Source organism: Micromys minutus (genome assembly GCF_963924665.1).
Source record: "Micromys minutus genome assembly, chromosome: 8".
NCBI lineage: Eukaryota > Metazoa > Chordata > Mammalia > Rodentia > Muridae > Micromys > Micromys minutus.
In genome coordinates this window covers 8,246,825-8,259,146 of record NC_137977.1, presented here as the reverse complement: position 1 = coordinate 8,259,146, position 12,322 = coordinate 8,246,825, and the positions used below count along the sequence as shown (strand labels likewise).

The window sequence follows — 12,322 nt, the reverse complement described above, 5'->3', positions numbered from 1 at the left end:
TAAAAAGATTAAAAAAAATTGTGGCCCTGATGGCTGTCCAATAGGAGTTTAGAGCAGCCCAAATGGAAGATAGAAAATAGTAAGAACTGGGGGTTATCGATAGTAAACTAGATTCTAACAGCATGGAAGGTAGGAAGATAGCCAGCTATTGTGCTGCTTAAGGCATATTGGAAATATAAAGGATGTGTATGTCTTTCATGTGGGAACTCAATGATCAAAGTAGGGTAGAAAGCCCCAGGCCAGGATTTTAAATAATTTACTACTACACAGGAGGCTCCAAGCTGTGACACAGCCCTCAGGTTTCCAACAGAGTTCACATCAGGACTCTGGTCCTGCTACCTCTCATCTCGGCTCTCTGCTTGTTTCTTCATTACCAGTGTCCTGTGGATGTCACCCGACAGCCTATCAGGATAGAGGTGTCTCAGATCCCATGTCTGCCCTACTGAGTAAAGTCTGCATTTTAGGAAAAGCACCAGATATGCACGCACACAAAACTTTGGTAAGCTCAATGATTGAGTGAGAGGAAAGATAGAACCTACTGCAAGTAGATGAAGTCATTAGCTGATTAGAGAGAACAAGGCAGGCAGCCTGAGCAGCAGGCCCAAGGCAAGGTTATCCTCACTGAGTTGGTTCATTCAAAACCATTTCTCATCACTTACAGAGTATCAGTCTCTCCCATCTGCTGGGAACAGCTGACTTTCTGGAGACTTTGTAGCTTACCAAGACCAAATACTCTAAGGGGAAAAGGGATAGAAAATGTACTCAAAATTTAATAAAGAACATTTTCATTGACAATAAATGTTTTTTTTTTCCCAGTCAAAGTGAAGAAAAATCACATTTAACAAAATTAAATTTTAATGTGTGTGTGAATGTTTGGGAGTGTCTGATTATGTATATGTGTGTGAGAATATGTATTTATGTGTATGCATGTGTTTGTGTGTGCACATACACATGTGAATGCATGTGTGAATATATGTGTGTGCATATCATGTGTACATGTTTGAGTATGTATAAGTACATATGTCTGAGTATGTATGATTTGATGTGAGTTTTGATCAGACTTATGAAATACAGTTTTTTCTCTGCTAAGCAAGTCGAATAGCTCCAGTGCTTGTAAATGCTGCTGCCATAGTGTTGGTGAACAGGTGGCTTGCTGGGTCATCTTTCTAGCCTGGGTCTCTCTTTTGCACAGCCTGTCATTATGCATGCTTTTAAAGTTTTATTTTGGTGGACATACGTGATACAGAATTTCTAAGTGTGACTAAGACATTGACCAACCAGACTTTTGTGTCAAGTTAATCACATTCTGTCAAGGTTGTGGTTTTCTTTATCCCAGGCCAGGAAACCATGTAGAGAAACAATGAGACAAACGCTAGAAGATGACTCAGTTGGTAAAAGCACTTGCTGTGCAAACTTGAAATCCTGAGTACACATGCCCAGGCCCCAGCAGAGATGAAAGGGGGAAAAAGAAGAATCCCCACAAAACACATGAGACCTGTTTTTCTTAAAAGGTAGCAAGGGAGGAACAAAACCTGAGGTTGTCCTCTGACCTCCATGTGTGCGCATCTGCATTTATACATACTATTGTATATACACACATTCACATACACACACAGAGTCATATGTGTACTCAGGATTTCAGGTTTCCACAGCAAGTGCTAAGGACTGAGAAAGATGAAAGCAAGGATGAGTGTGCATGCTTTGAATTCCAGCAGTCCGGAGGCAGAAGGGGTATTAGGTAGAGACAAGCCTGGGCTGCAAAAAGAGATGCTTTTTCTAAACAAGCAAACAAACAATAAAAGGAGGAGAAACAGAAGGACAGGTGGATAAATGTAAAGATGGTACATAAGTAAGTATATATACAAATAGATAGATAGATAGATAGATAGATAGATAGATAGATAGATAGATAGATAGATAGACAGAGAGATAGAGAGAGAGATAGGTGGATAGAATAAAAGCTCCCTTGGTAGCTTTGTGGAGCTTTACACATACTATTAAATAAGTTAATGAACTTCTGCTAATCAGACATAAACTTTTAGTTTCTGTTATTATGTATGATTCTAAGCTGCTACAAATAAGAAAGATTAGTTCTAAATATATTTTACCTAAACTAGAATTTAACAAATTAATTTTACTAGCCCATCCTCCTTTCCTCCCCTTCCCCTCTTCCTTTCCATCTCCTCTATCTCCTTCTTGTCTTTATGCCTGGGTCTCATGTAGCCCAGGCTGTCCTGGAATTTGCTGTGTAACCCCAGATGACCTTGACCTTCCTTAACCTCCCGGCTGGTAAGATCAGAGGAGTGAGCCCTGTGTCTGCAAATAACTCATATAATTTTAATTCAGAGTTTAAAATTAAAACCTGATAATATTTTAGGGTTCTTTTGACCAACCTGAAAGCTAAGTGTGGGGAGAGTTCCTCATTTACTGTAATAGGACCAGGGTAATAATAGACAGCTAGAAGCTGCTCTCTTGCTGCCCCACTAAATCCAGAAGCCTGACTTTAGAGGATTTAGGGGACCTGGAGCTTTCTGGTGAGATTCTGTGTGGCTACTTTCAGGTCACTGGACCTCATTCATTTGACCTTTCAAGTTTTAAGAATAATTTTGTGGTTGATAAATCAACCACATTATCGTGCTGTTGCATTCAAGGGACCATTGTGTTTGCTGCACCTTGGTCCTTTGCAACCAGGCCAAACAGGTTCACTTCTGTTCTCACTTTCTGTTCTGCTGAGGATGGTATTGAATCTTTAATTGTTGCATGAAGTCAAAACTCCAAATGGGATGGAGACAACCTTTGTCAGTGTGCACTGGATAAAATGCCGTGTATTGTTTTTGATGTGCTTTGTTGTCTGCTGTGAACATTTCCCTTGAATGACATGATACTGCTCTGATTGTCTTCTATCTGCCAGACTCCATACTGACTTGATGTTTTATAGCCTGAGGCATGATTTTACTTTTCAGTTCATTGAAATTCTGTCTCCTGTGTACATTTCAATCCCAAATAATTTTCTATACTTCCTTGAATAGACTTTATCTTTAGAACCAGTAAAGGTGAGCTTGACAGAGATGGTGGAAGTTTCAGTCTGTGACAAGTCAGTTTTATGGTTTTGCTATATGACCAATGCTTATAGCATCTTTCAATGAACTGCATTGGAATTCTCTCTTCTGTGTTGTAGACTTTATAAAACATCTTATGTATTGCAATGGAATGGCTGGTATCTGTATCAGTCTGTAATAACATGTAATCAGCAATGGCTTAAATAAAGTAGAAATTAATTTTTCTCTAGTGAAAATCAAGGCAAATGTTGGGGTCATATGGAAGTGACTTAATCAAAGTCCTGAAATCATTTTTTATCTACTATCTTTGATATAAATCACTTTGTAAATACAAAATGAACAATGCAACTTTAACTATCACATCTGTTTCTAAAGTGACTGTTGAACAAACAACTAATCTAGAAGTCTAAAATTATCTTACCATATAAAGATTGGAAGATGCCAGACAGTGGTGATCCATGCCTTTCATTCCAGCACTTGGAAGGCAGAGGCATTTGGGTCTCTGAGTTTAAGCCAGTTTGGTCTACTGAGCAAGTTTCAGGACAACCAGGGCTACACAGAGAAAACCAGCCAGCCAAGCGACCAAGCATACAAACAAACAAAAGGCTAGAATATTAAAGACAAGCAGAAGATGTGCAGATCTAATCATTGCAGTTCTGTAGTTGGTTGTAATGACAGTACTGGACAAAAATCTTCACATGCAGGTAAAAGAGTCGAGGGCTTTTTCTTCTCTGGAAAAAATACTTCATGGCTCAAGAGAGACAGGAGACAGAATTTTGTTGTTGATGAAGTAAAGATGTGAACCAAGAAAAGGCAGAAACAATCAAAACCAGCAGTAGAGACAAACAACCAAAGGGCAGCTAGGAAACTGTTGTTATATGAATAGGTGAGAGTTGGCTGTGGGTTGGGAGACCAGGTGAGGTGGTCATGGAAGAGTTGAAGAGTCCAGGATACTTATGATGCAGGAGCTCAGCAATGGCGAAGGGGAGAAGGAGAACTAAATGCCATGCATGACTCTAGCTTCTTGGTCAAGTCATAAGGGAGGATGATGAATCATTAACCTCACTGAGGACAACAGCAGAGTTCATTTTATTTTGGAATGACTGGATACTTTGATTAGATATTTTGAACATGAGCTATTTATGAGAGCTTCAGGCCAATCCTTCCTATCTTTAACTTAGTCATAAAAGACATACTAAATGTGCCTTTTGCTACTATTTAGTACTTATGCAATCTTTTCCTAAGTTTTGAAAGTGCATTCAGGGCAGGGGTCAAGTATATAGCTATAAAAATGACTAGTGCTCCCAGTAATTTTGTGTGGCTGTTCAACTGTGTAAATACTCAACTGTGGACATTCAGCTGTGTGGATAATCAACTGTAGATAGTTAACTGTGCCTATACTCAACTGTGTGGATACTCAACTGTGGATATTCAACTGTGTGGATACTCAACTGTGTAAATACTCAACTGTGAACATTCAGCTGTGTGGATACTCAACTGTGGATACTCAACTGTGGATATTCAACTGTGTGGATACTCAACTGTAGATACTCAACTGTGTGGATACTCAGCTGTGGATACTCAACTGTGTAGATACTCAGCTGTGGATACTCAACTGTGGATGTTCAACTTATGCTCAAGGACATTTCAAACATTTTGTCTCATCTCTGTTTCTTCCCACTCACTTAGACTCTTCTATCCTGACTCAGGTACTAGGACTCTATTGGGAAGTCACACTAATGATCAGCATCCTCCTCATCAACATACCCTTGACCTTCTCATCTTTCTGCTTCCACCTCTTTGAGTGCTGACATTACAGGCCGGCACAACTGTGCTTCATTTGAGGTGCTGGGTAATAAACTTAGGACTTTTTGCATGCTAGACAAGCAATCTACCAACTGAGCTACAACCCTAACCCTGAGTCTTACTTTCTCATGAAATATAATCAATCAGGAGAGAGAAAGAGCAACTTAAGTTCTATCTCAACAAAACTATTACAGAAAAAAAAACAAACAAACAAAGAAAAAAAAAACAAAGTGAGAAGAAATAGCCCAATGACTAAAAGGTGGCTTATATTCTACTAACTAGACTTGGTTGAGTAGAGACTGAATGGCGAAGCACATTTCAGCTTCCAGGAAGCAGCAGCAAGGGCTGGGGAGATGGCTCAGCGGTTAAGAGCACTGACTGCTCTTCCAGAGGTCCTGAGTTCAACTCCTAGCAAACACATGGTGGCTCACAACCATCTGTAATGGGATCTGACATACTCATACATAAAATAAATGAATAAATCTTAAAAATAGAAAGGAACCAGGCTGTGGGAAGCCTCTTGTGGTGAGTCACAAGGGAGGGCTCTGAAGGCTTCTGAACCCACCGAAAGAGCCCTGTAGCACTTGACCTTTCAAATCCTACATTCTCTTTAGCATTGATTTCTTCGGGATGAGAAATCTCGGTGGGATTTTTGTTTTGTTTCTTAAAAATTTCAGAGGCTCTTAAGACAATAACATAATGACCTAAACTATTGACATCTACTAACTTCTTAGTGGTGTATTGAGAAAGAGAGACTGTCTCTGTAGCCCAGGCTTGTCTTAATCTCCCGACTTTTCTATCTCAGTCTCTTGAAGGCTGGATGGCAGGTTTGGGCTGTTAGATTCAGCCCTAAATTGGTCAAGGACAAAGATAACAAAGCTGCTTGTTTAAAACAGATTAAAGTTATGAGGACTGGTAATGACAAAGTCAAGTAAGATGTTTTTAGCATATCTCTGAGGAGAGGTGATGATGGAGGCCGGATGAGCTCAATGTGGGAGCAAGAATACTGGAAGCTACAACATGAGACAAGCAGTATTCCCACGGCACACACTGCACTACTGCAATGCAGTGCAAAGAGAAGGAATCGACTGATTAACAACGTGGAAAAGCAAAAGCAGAAGTCAAGAGAAGCATGTGCTTCAGTGGTTCCTGAAATTCTGATATTAAGGCAAAGCTGATGAAGAACCATCTGTTCCATTTAACTGTAAGAACATCTTTATTCTTGGGACGTAGTGACTAGCAGAAGAAATGGGAAGGAGTAAGGTCAGGGCTTTCCTTGTCATTTTTCATGCTCGACGGGAAGTTAGAGGTGGTTTAGTGGATGGTGTGGAAGAGAAGAGAGTTTTCACATCAGGGACCTTGAGCATACATGGATGAACATGTAAGAGTAGGGCCTGCCTTTAGTCATGAATGGGGCAGTGCTTACCACAGAAGAATGGCCACGAGGAATAGAGGAAAAGATCACATGCCTGGCCCAGGAGCCCAGGTATCAGATGGACAGAAACTTCTAGAAGTTCTCTATAATATCCAAGTGCTCTGTAAAAACAGAAAGCAGGTCAGCAATGTTCTGAAGTTTGAACAGAGGACAGGTGCGCAAATGCTGCAAAAGCTCTAGTGAGATTCCCCCAGTTTCACACTGGATGATGATGAGGCCACACAGAAGAAAGAGGGCCTGGTGACAGTGTCTATCAACCATTACTGTTGTCTCTCTCATCTTTATTCGTTATGGCACTGAATGTCCTCTAGGAACAGTGACAGCTGCTGTCCTGACTCTTTCTTCTGTCATCTGGCCATCAAACACTCTGAAAACCCCTTGTTGAGAGTCTCTTTAACTACACAAACTTCAAGATCAAATCTTTACGGCTTATCAACAAAACTTCAGCATGAACATGTGGAAGCCGGTCATAAAGATTATCAGTTAAGCTTATTTATAAAGCATAAGCTTCAGGTGAGTTGATGGTTCTTTAAATATGTTAATATTTTAAATATTAGAGTTATATAAAAATAATTACAGAATACATTCCTGGCTTCTTCTAGATTACCAACTCTATTCATCAATTTCTTCATTCAGTGTAGCTTTTATTTTCTTAGGATTACTGATTCATTCATCTGCTTAGAATTTCAGTAAGATTTTTTTGACTCACCAAGTAGTTGTAATATTTCTCAGAAGCCCTAAATAATAACAGGGTCTCAAATAGGAAGTGGTCACAGAATTTATCTACTGAACAATTTCCTATTGGGCATAGAATTGAGTGGTTTCCTCTGTCATCAGTTAGCATTTCAGGTATGTATCAGCAAGGTTTCTTCTACTAAAGTACAGTTTTCCTGTAAATAAAATGTTTGTGCCCAACCTTTCATATGAATATTTGTGATTTGAAATATTGTTCCTTTCACACCTCATATGAAGCACCGACAATCTTCTGATTTGGTTGTCCTAATTCAAAGTTTATATTCTCATTCATCTCTGCTGTAAATACAGAACACCTAGTGCTTTCACCTTCTGCTAGTAGATTTTCTTAAAGCAAGAAATTATTTTTCTTGGGGGTTGTTATGTCCTTTCTTTTATTCCTAAATAGCTATTTGGGGTTTCTACCCCACTGCTGGTTGTATAGATCCCGAGTAAAAGACGCAGAAACACTACAATTATAAATGAGTGGGAGGTGCTACACTGGGCAGGTTCTGAGCTATTCTGATCCTTCCACCTGTTAAAACGCACACAAGTTTCAGTCTCTTGCCAATCTGGTGTCTTCCAGCCTGCTTCTCCTCCATCAGCCTGTCCTCAGGGTGCACTTCTTTTGGCTACATGTTCTTGGTCTATGTTTGATGACAACCTTCTTCTCTCTCTGTCTTCTCTGTCCTTCTCCCTTGTGGTCTTTCTTGAGACCCCTCTCTTGATTTCTAGTCCCACCTCCTATCCTCTTTGCCCAGTCATAAGTCCCAGTCACTTACTGGCCAAATAAGAATTAGTGGGGAACATTCTTTATGGAACATTATACAGAGACGCAATATCAAGCTACAGTCCGGTGTAAGGCACAGTATTCAGCTTGTGAGTACACAACATACAAGAAAAACCCAAACAATGATAAAGACTAGCATCGAGCATACCAAATATTTTGTTTCTTTATTCTTGTGGAATATACAGTTGGAAATCCTTGATTTTATGATTTTGTATGACAAACTATCAGCTACCAGTTGTGATATCCACTATATGTGTACCACTAATTCCTCTAGTTTGTCTCTTGAGGCTCTGCTAAATTCTTACACATATGCTGCAGTTCCTAGTCTATGCTAGGTATGTTTTGGGATTTTGTGTCACACACACACACACACACACACACACACACACACACACACACACAAATTCTCTCAATCTAACAAGTGTTACAGTGTCCCTTGTTTCCTTTGACTTCCCTTACATGCTATTGGGAGGATGGAGATGGTTTAGTTAATGAGGTTGGGAAGAGGGGTAGGGCTTTTCCAACAATGCCCTTGAGCAGGTGAGGCAGAAGCAAAAACGAACACACCAGAGGCTGAATTTAGCCATGAAAAGCTGGTGCTTCCATAGGGTGGAAGAGTTGGTTTTGTTCATTTTGAAAGTCCCTTTCTACCTACTGGGACACAGGTGCTCATTTTTCAGTGTCTTCTGTCAGCTTTATGGATCTTTGGGAGCTACACTGCCTGTACTGACTGTCTCTAAAGGCGCCACATCCTCCCAAGCTTCTCACACTTTCATGTTTCAAAACTGGTCCAAGGAGAAATTTACAATGGCTGGTTAGTCTAATCTTTTGAGGCAGAACATTTACTTAGAGCATGTAATTTTTTATCTAATCCCTAGAGTAAAATTTCACAAAGAAACAAATAAAAGTTGCCGTGGAAAGCTTCGTGTATCTGAGATTAATTGGCATACTGTTTTCTTTTCCTTAATGAGGAAGAGCGTGAGCCATTCCAAAGGTATTGGAGGCTGAAGGTAGGAAAGAGTTTGGTAATAGGCTGTTGTCAAGAGGTGTGATGCTGAAACCTGCTGGCTTCTGTGCTTTCTGGAAAGCTTGGAGCTGGACAGTGTGATGTCATCACCCATGAGTTGATAGGCATTTACAAAATCATCATTGAGCAAACATGAATGAACATAAAGAAGAAAACAAAAACATGACAGTCAGACTCGTGACCCAGAATTATTTTACTAGCAAAGGCTGCTAATTTTATGGTCATGGAGACAATAGAACACCTACATTAATAGAAACCATCGGGTCAGGCATTTACCATTAAGTTTGAAACCATTAAGTTTAATTTAGCACGTGGTTGCTATTGTCACCATTCTGGGCCTGGTCACAGAGGGGAAACACTTTAGAAAATTGAAATGGCATCGTTTGCTGTGGTCAGCTCTTCAAATTTGTTTTCTGCAACTATCTTTAAACCAGGCAACGGAAAGAGACACGTTTGTCTTTCTGGGTAAACTTCTGTAGTGTCTTTGAAAAGAGGCTCAGGAGGTGAGTCAGGAGGCCCAGCGGGTGCTTTTGGCCCAGTGCAAAGCTCTGAGGCTTAAGCTTCCTGGTTAAGTGCTGCTCTAACTCCTGGGCTCAAGTGCTGTCAAGCCAGAATGCAATGTCTCCTGTTCTTTTTCACTTTTCACCATGAATTCTAATCCTGGTGACAGCACAGAGAAAAATAATTGGTACCAGGTTGTCCAGGACTCCATGCGGGACATGCTCAGAGGAAAAAAAAAAAAATCACAAAAGAAAGCAGAGGCGATCAGCGGGCCCACGATTAGCCAATGGCAAGGCCTCAGTTGGTGGATTTTCTGTAGTAACTTTGGTTTATTATTCCTTCCTTTCTTCCTTCTTTCCTTCCTCCTTCCCTAGCCTCCTTCCTTTCCTCCCCCTCCTCCCTCTCTCGATCCCTCCCTCCCTCCTTGTCTTCCTCTCCACCTTCCTTTCTTTCCTTTTTCTCCCTAAATTATAGAACCAGTGTTACTGTCAGTATATTTTCTGAACATTTTGGGATGGAACTCCTGTTAAAACTTTATTTACATGTCTGTGGGACTTTGATTTACACAATAGAATGTCCCTTGACATCTATCAGGCTAGCTAGCTTCAGGCAGCTAGCTTCAGGCAGCTCTAACTCAACCAGTCAAGGCAGTTGTGGGTTTGGGAGTTACCCCCCTCCCAGTAATGCCCCCCCCCCAGGTAACCACCGGCAGTGGGCAGTGCTTTGGGCGGGGCCAGGGCCAGATCTCCCCTGTGAGTCTTAGTACAGTCAGGGCTTCTGCTGGGCAGGGCCAGCTGTTAATCCTGCTAGACCGCCATCCGGGGCGGGGGTGGGGGTTGGGGGAGTGACAAGGGACATATAGGTGGCATCTGCTGATGAAAAATACCTAGCACCGGTGAGAGGCTGGCGGCCAGAGTTCCCACCGCTTGAGTTCTTAAAGTCATGAAGACTCAAGAAAAATAACAAGGAGTGGCTGATTGGAGTCTTTTGGACTTGCCCTGAGCTCCACCCTCCGCCAGAGGAAAAGCCCCTGGGGACCGAGGCGGGAGCATCAGACAAGCGCGAGAAAAGCGCCTGTGCGTGCTCCACCTCTGCGCAGCGGGTGCGGGGCGGCGACCTGTCCCTTGAGCTGACCATGGCGGCTGCGGGATCTAAGCGCTCCGGGAGCCCTGCCCTGGGCCTGGGACACCTGTTGACCCTCGCGGTGAGCTCCGGGGACTACCTCACGGACGGGGAGAGGGACACGTGGCTGGGGCTGCTGGCCCAAGTGGGGCCACCCGGTCTCTGGACACCTTAAACTGCAGCAGTTGTTGGCGGTGAGGGAGGGCGGCAGGAAGCCGAGCGACCAGGACTCCAAGGTCCCGCAGGGGAGGGAATGTGGCTGCGAGCTGTAATAGGCGCGCACGCGGTTGGAGACGGGGGCGGATCGCGGACGCCCAGCCAAAACCCTGGCCTCGGGGTTCTCTGGGCAGAGCGGGTTGCGCCAGGGCTGTGCCCGGGCCTGGAGCACGGTCACCGGAGCCCTGGGTTCAGGTCGCCCTGAGTGAAGTCATCTGCCTGGCAGAGGACATCCAAACCCGGAAGGCCGGAGTAGTGTCCTTGGGGTCAAAAAAAAAAAAAAAAAAAAAAAAAAAAAAAAGTTCCGTCCGCGGTGCTGAGGATGGGAGTCTAGAAGTGAGAGTTGGATTGAAGGAAGGAGACTTTGGACTTTCTTCCAAAATTAGGCGATCGGTGGACACGAGATGACCACTGATCCCCTAAATCTCTGGGAAGTGAACATCCTGACCCTGAGATCGTGTCCTAGAAGGAGTTTGAATTTTTCTTCTCAACTCCTCGGATTCTTGCTGTACAACAGGCAGGACCTTCAACCTTCTCAGCGGTGGGAGTCAAAATCTATGGCTTTATTGGGGACGAGGACTCATGTCCCTAAGGAACCATAAGACTCAAGAATTCACTCCTGGGGGTAACTAGGCCGTTGGGGAGCGCGGGAAAAGAATGCCCCAGATTAGAGTTTTGTCAGGGTCTCTTGTACAAGGAAAAAGTTCACTAGGCCAAAGAGCTACCAGTTTGATACCGCCCAACACTCTTAGCCTGCAGCAGGCCCTCAAGCTGGCTTTGCAGGAAGCCTGAGGGAACCCAGGGAACCAAAGTGGGGAAGTGAGCGTCCAGGGGCCTGGCATCTTCCATTTCTCCTCAAGTCTCCTTTCACTAGGGATTCCTGTGTTTTCAATCACCGAAAATGTGACTGGTTACTGGACGTTCCAAGGAATGAATGGTCTAAGCTTTCCATCAGCATTCCCAGAAGCCTTGTCATAAGCGCCGGTTGGGACAGGAACCTTGCAGTCAGGAGTTTATGGTTAAAAAAACCTAGCCTAGGGCAAATAATTGTCACAAAATATTCTGCTGATGACGAAGAGTGAACTTTGGTTGATACCTGGTGAGGGACATTGCTGCTTCCGTTTATATCGTGGGGCCTTATTCTTTGAAAGAAAAGGCACGCTTCGTCTTCCTGGTAGAGCGCTACCCTGTGCAAACCCACACTCTGTATGCTGTGGGTGAATAAGTACAGCCCTCTTTTCCTGTGTCTAGGAATGGGGTAGAGGTGGGTGGTCTTCTGGCCCTTATTTTCTTTCAAGCAGGAAAGTGTAGTGTGAGTCTCCTCAGTTTGTTTGAAACTCCAGGGACCATGTGAACAAAGGTCCAGCCTGAGATGGGTGTGAGAAAAGCGTTACAAGGTCTACTGAAGAAGTTTTTCAGGGGTGCGGCTCCCTGTGCGTCTGCTCTTTCTCATACACTCAGGTAATCCCTCGGCTTTCCACCTGTCAGTTTCTCTCCACTTCCTAGTACTACCCCACCCCACAGTGTCTTAAGTGCCTGAGCTTTCTTCCTGAAAGCCAAAAGGCGCTTTGTTCTCTACAGCCTTCCAAGAGCTCCCTTGACAAGTTCAAGAGATGCCATTCTATCTACACATA

General features: G+C 43.0%; 1 protein-coding gene across 2 annotated transcripts in view; it reads left to right on the top strand.

Annotated features, from left to right (window-relative positions):
• Nucleotides 1-10,485: 10,485 nt before the first annotated feature.
• Nucleotides 10,486-12,322, top strand: part of LOC308423199 (desmocollin-2) — a gene marked incomplete at both ends in the record, with an annotated part of 29,329 nt that continues 27,492 nt past the window's right edge. For both annotated transcript variants that reach the window (XM_080919843.1, XM_080919844.1), the window contains one exon: nucleotides 10,486-10,554. In XM_080919843.1, the coding sequence (XP_080775969.1) occupies nucleotides 10,486-10,554 (69 nt within the window). The remainder of the gene's footprint in view (nucleotides 10,555-12,322) is intronic.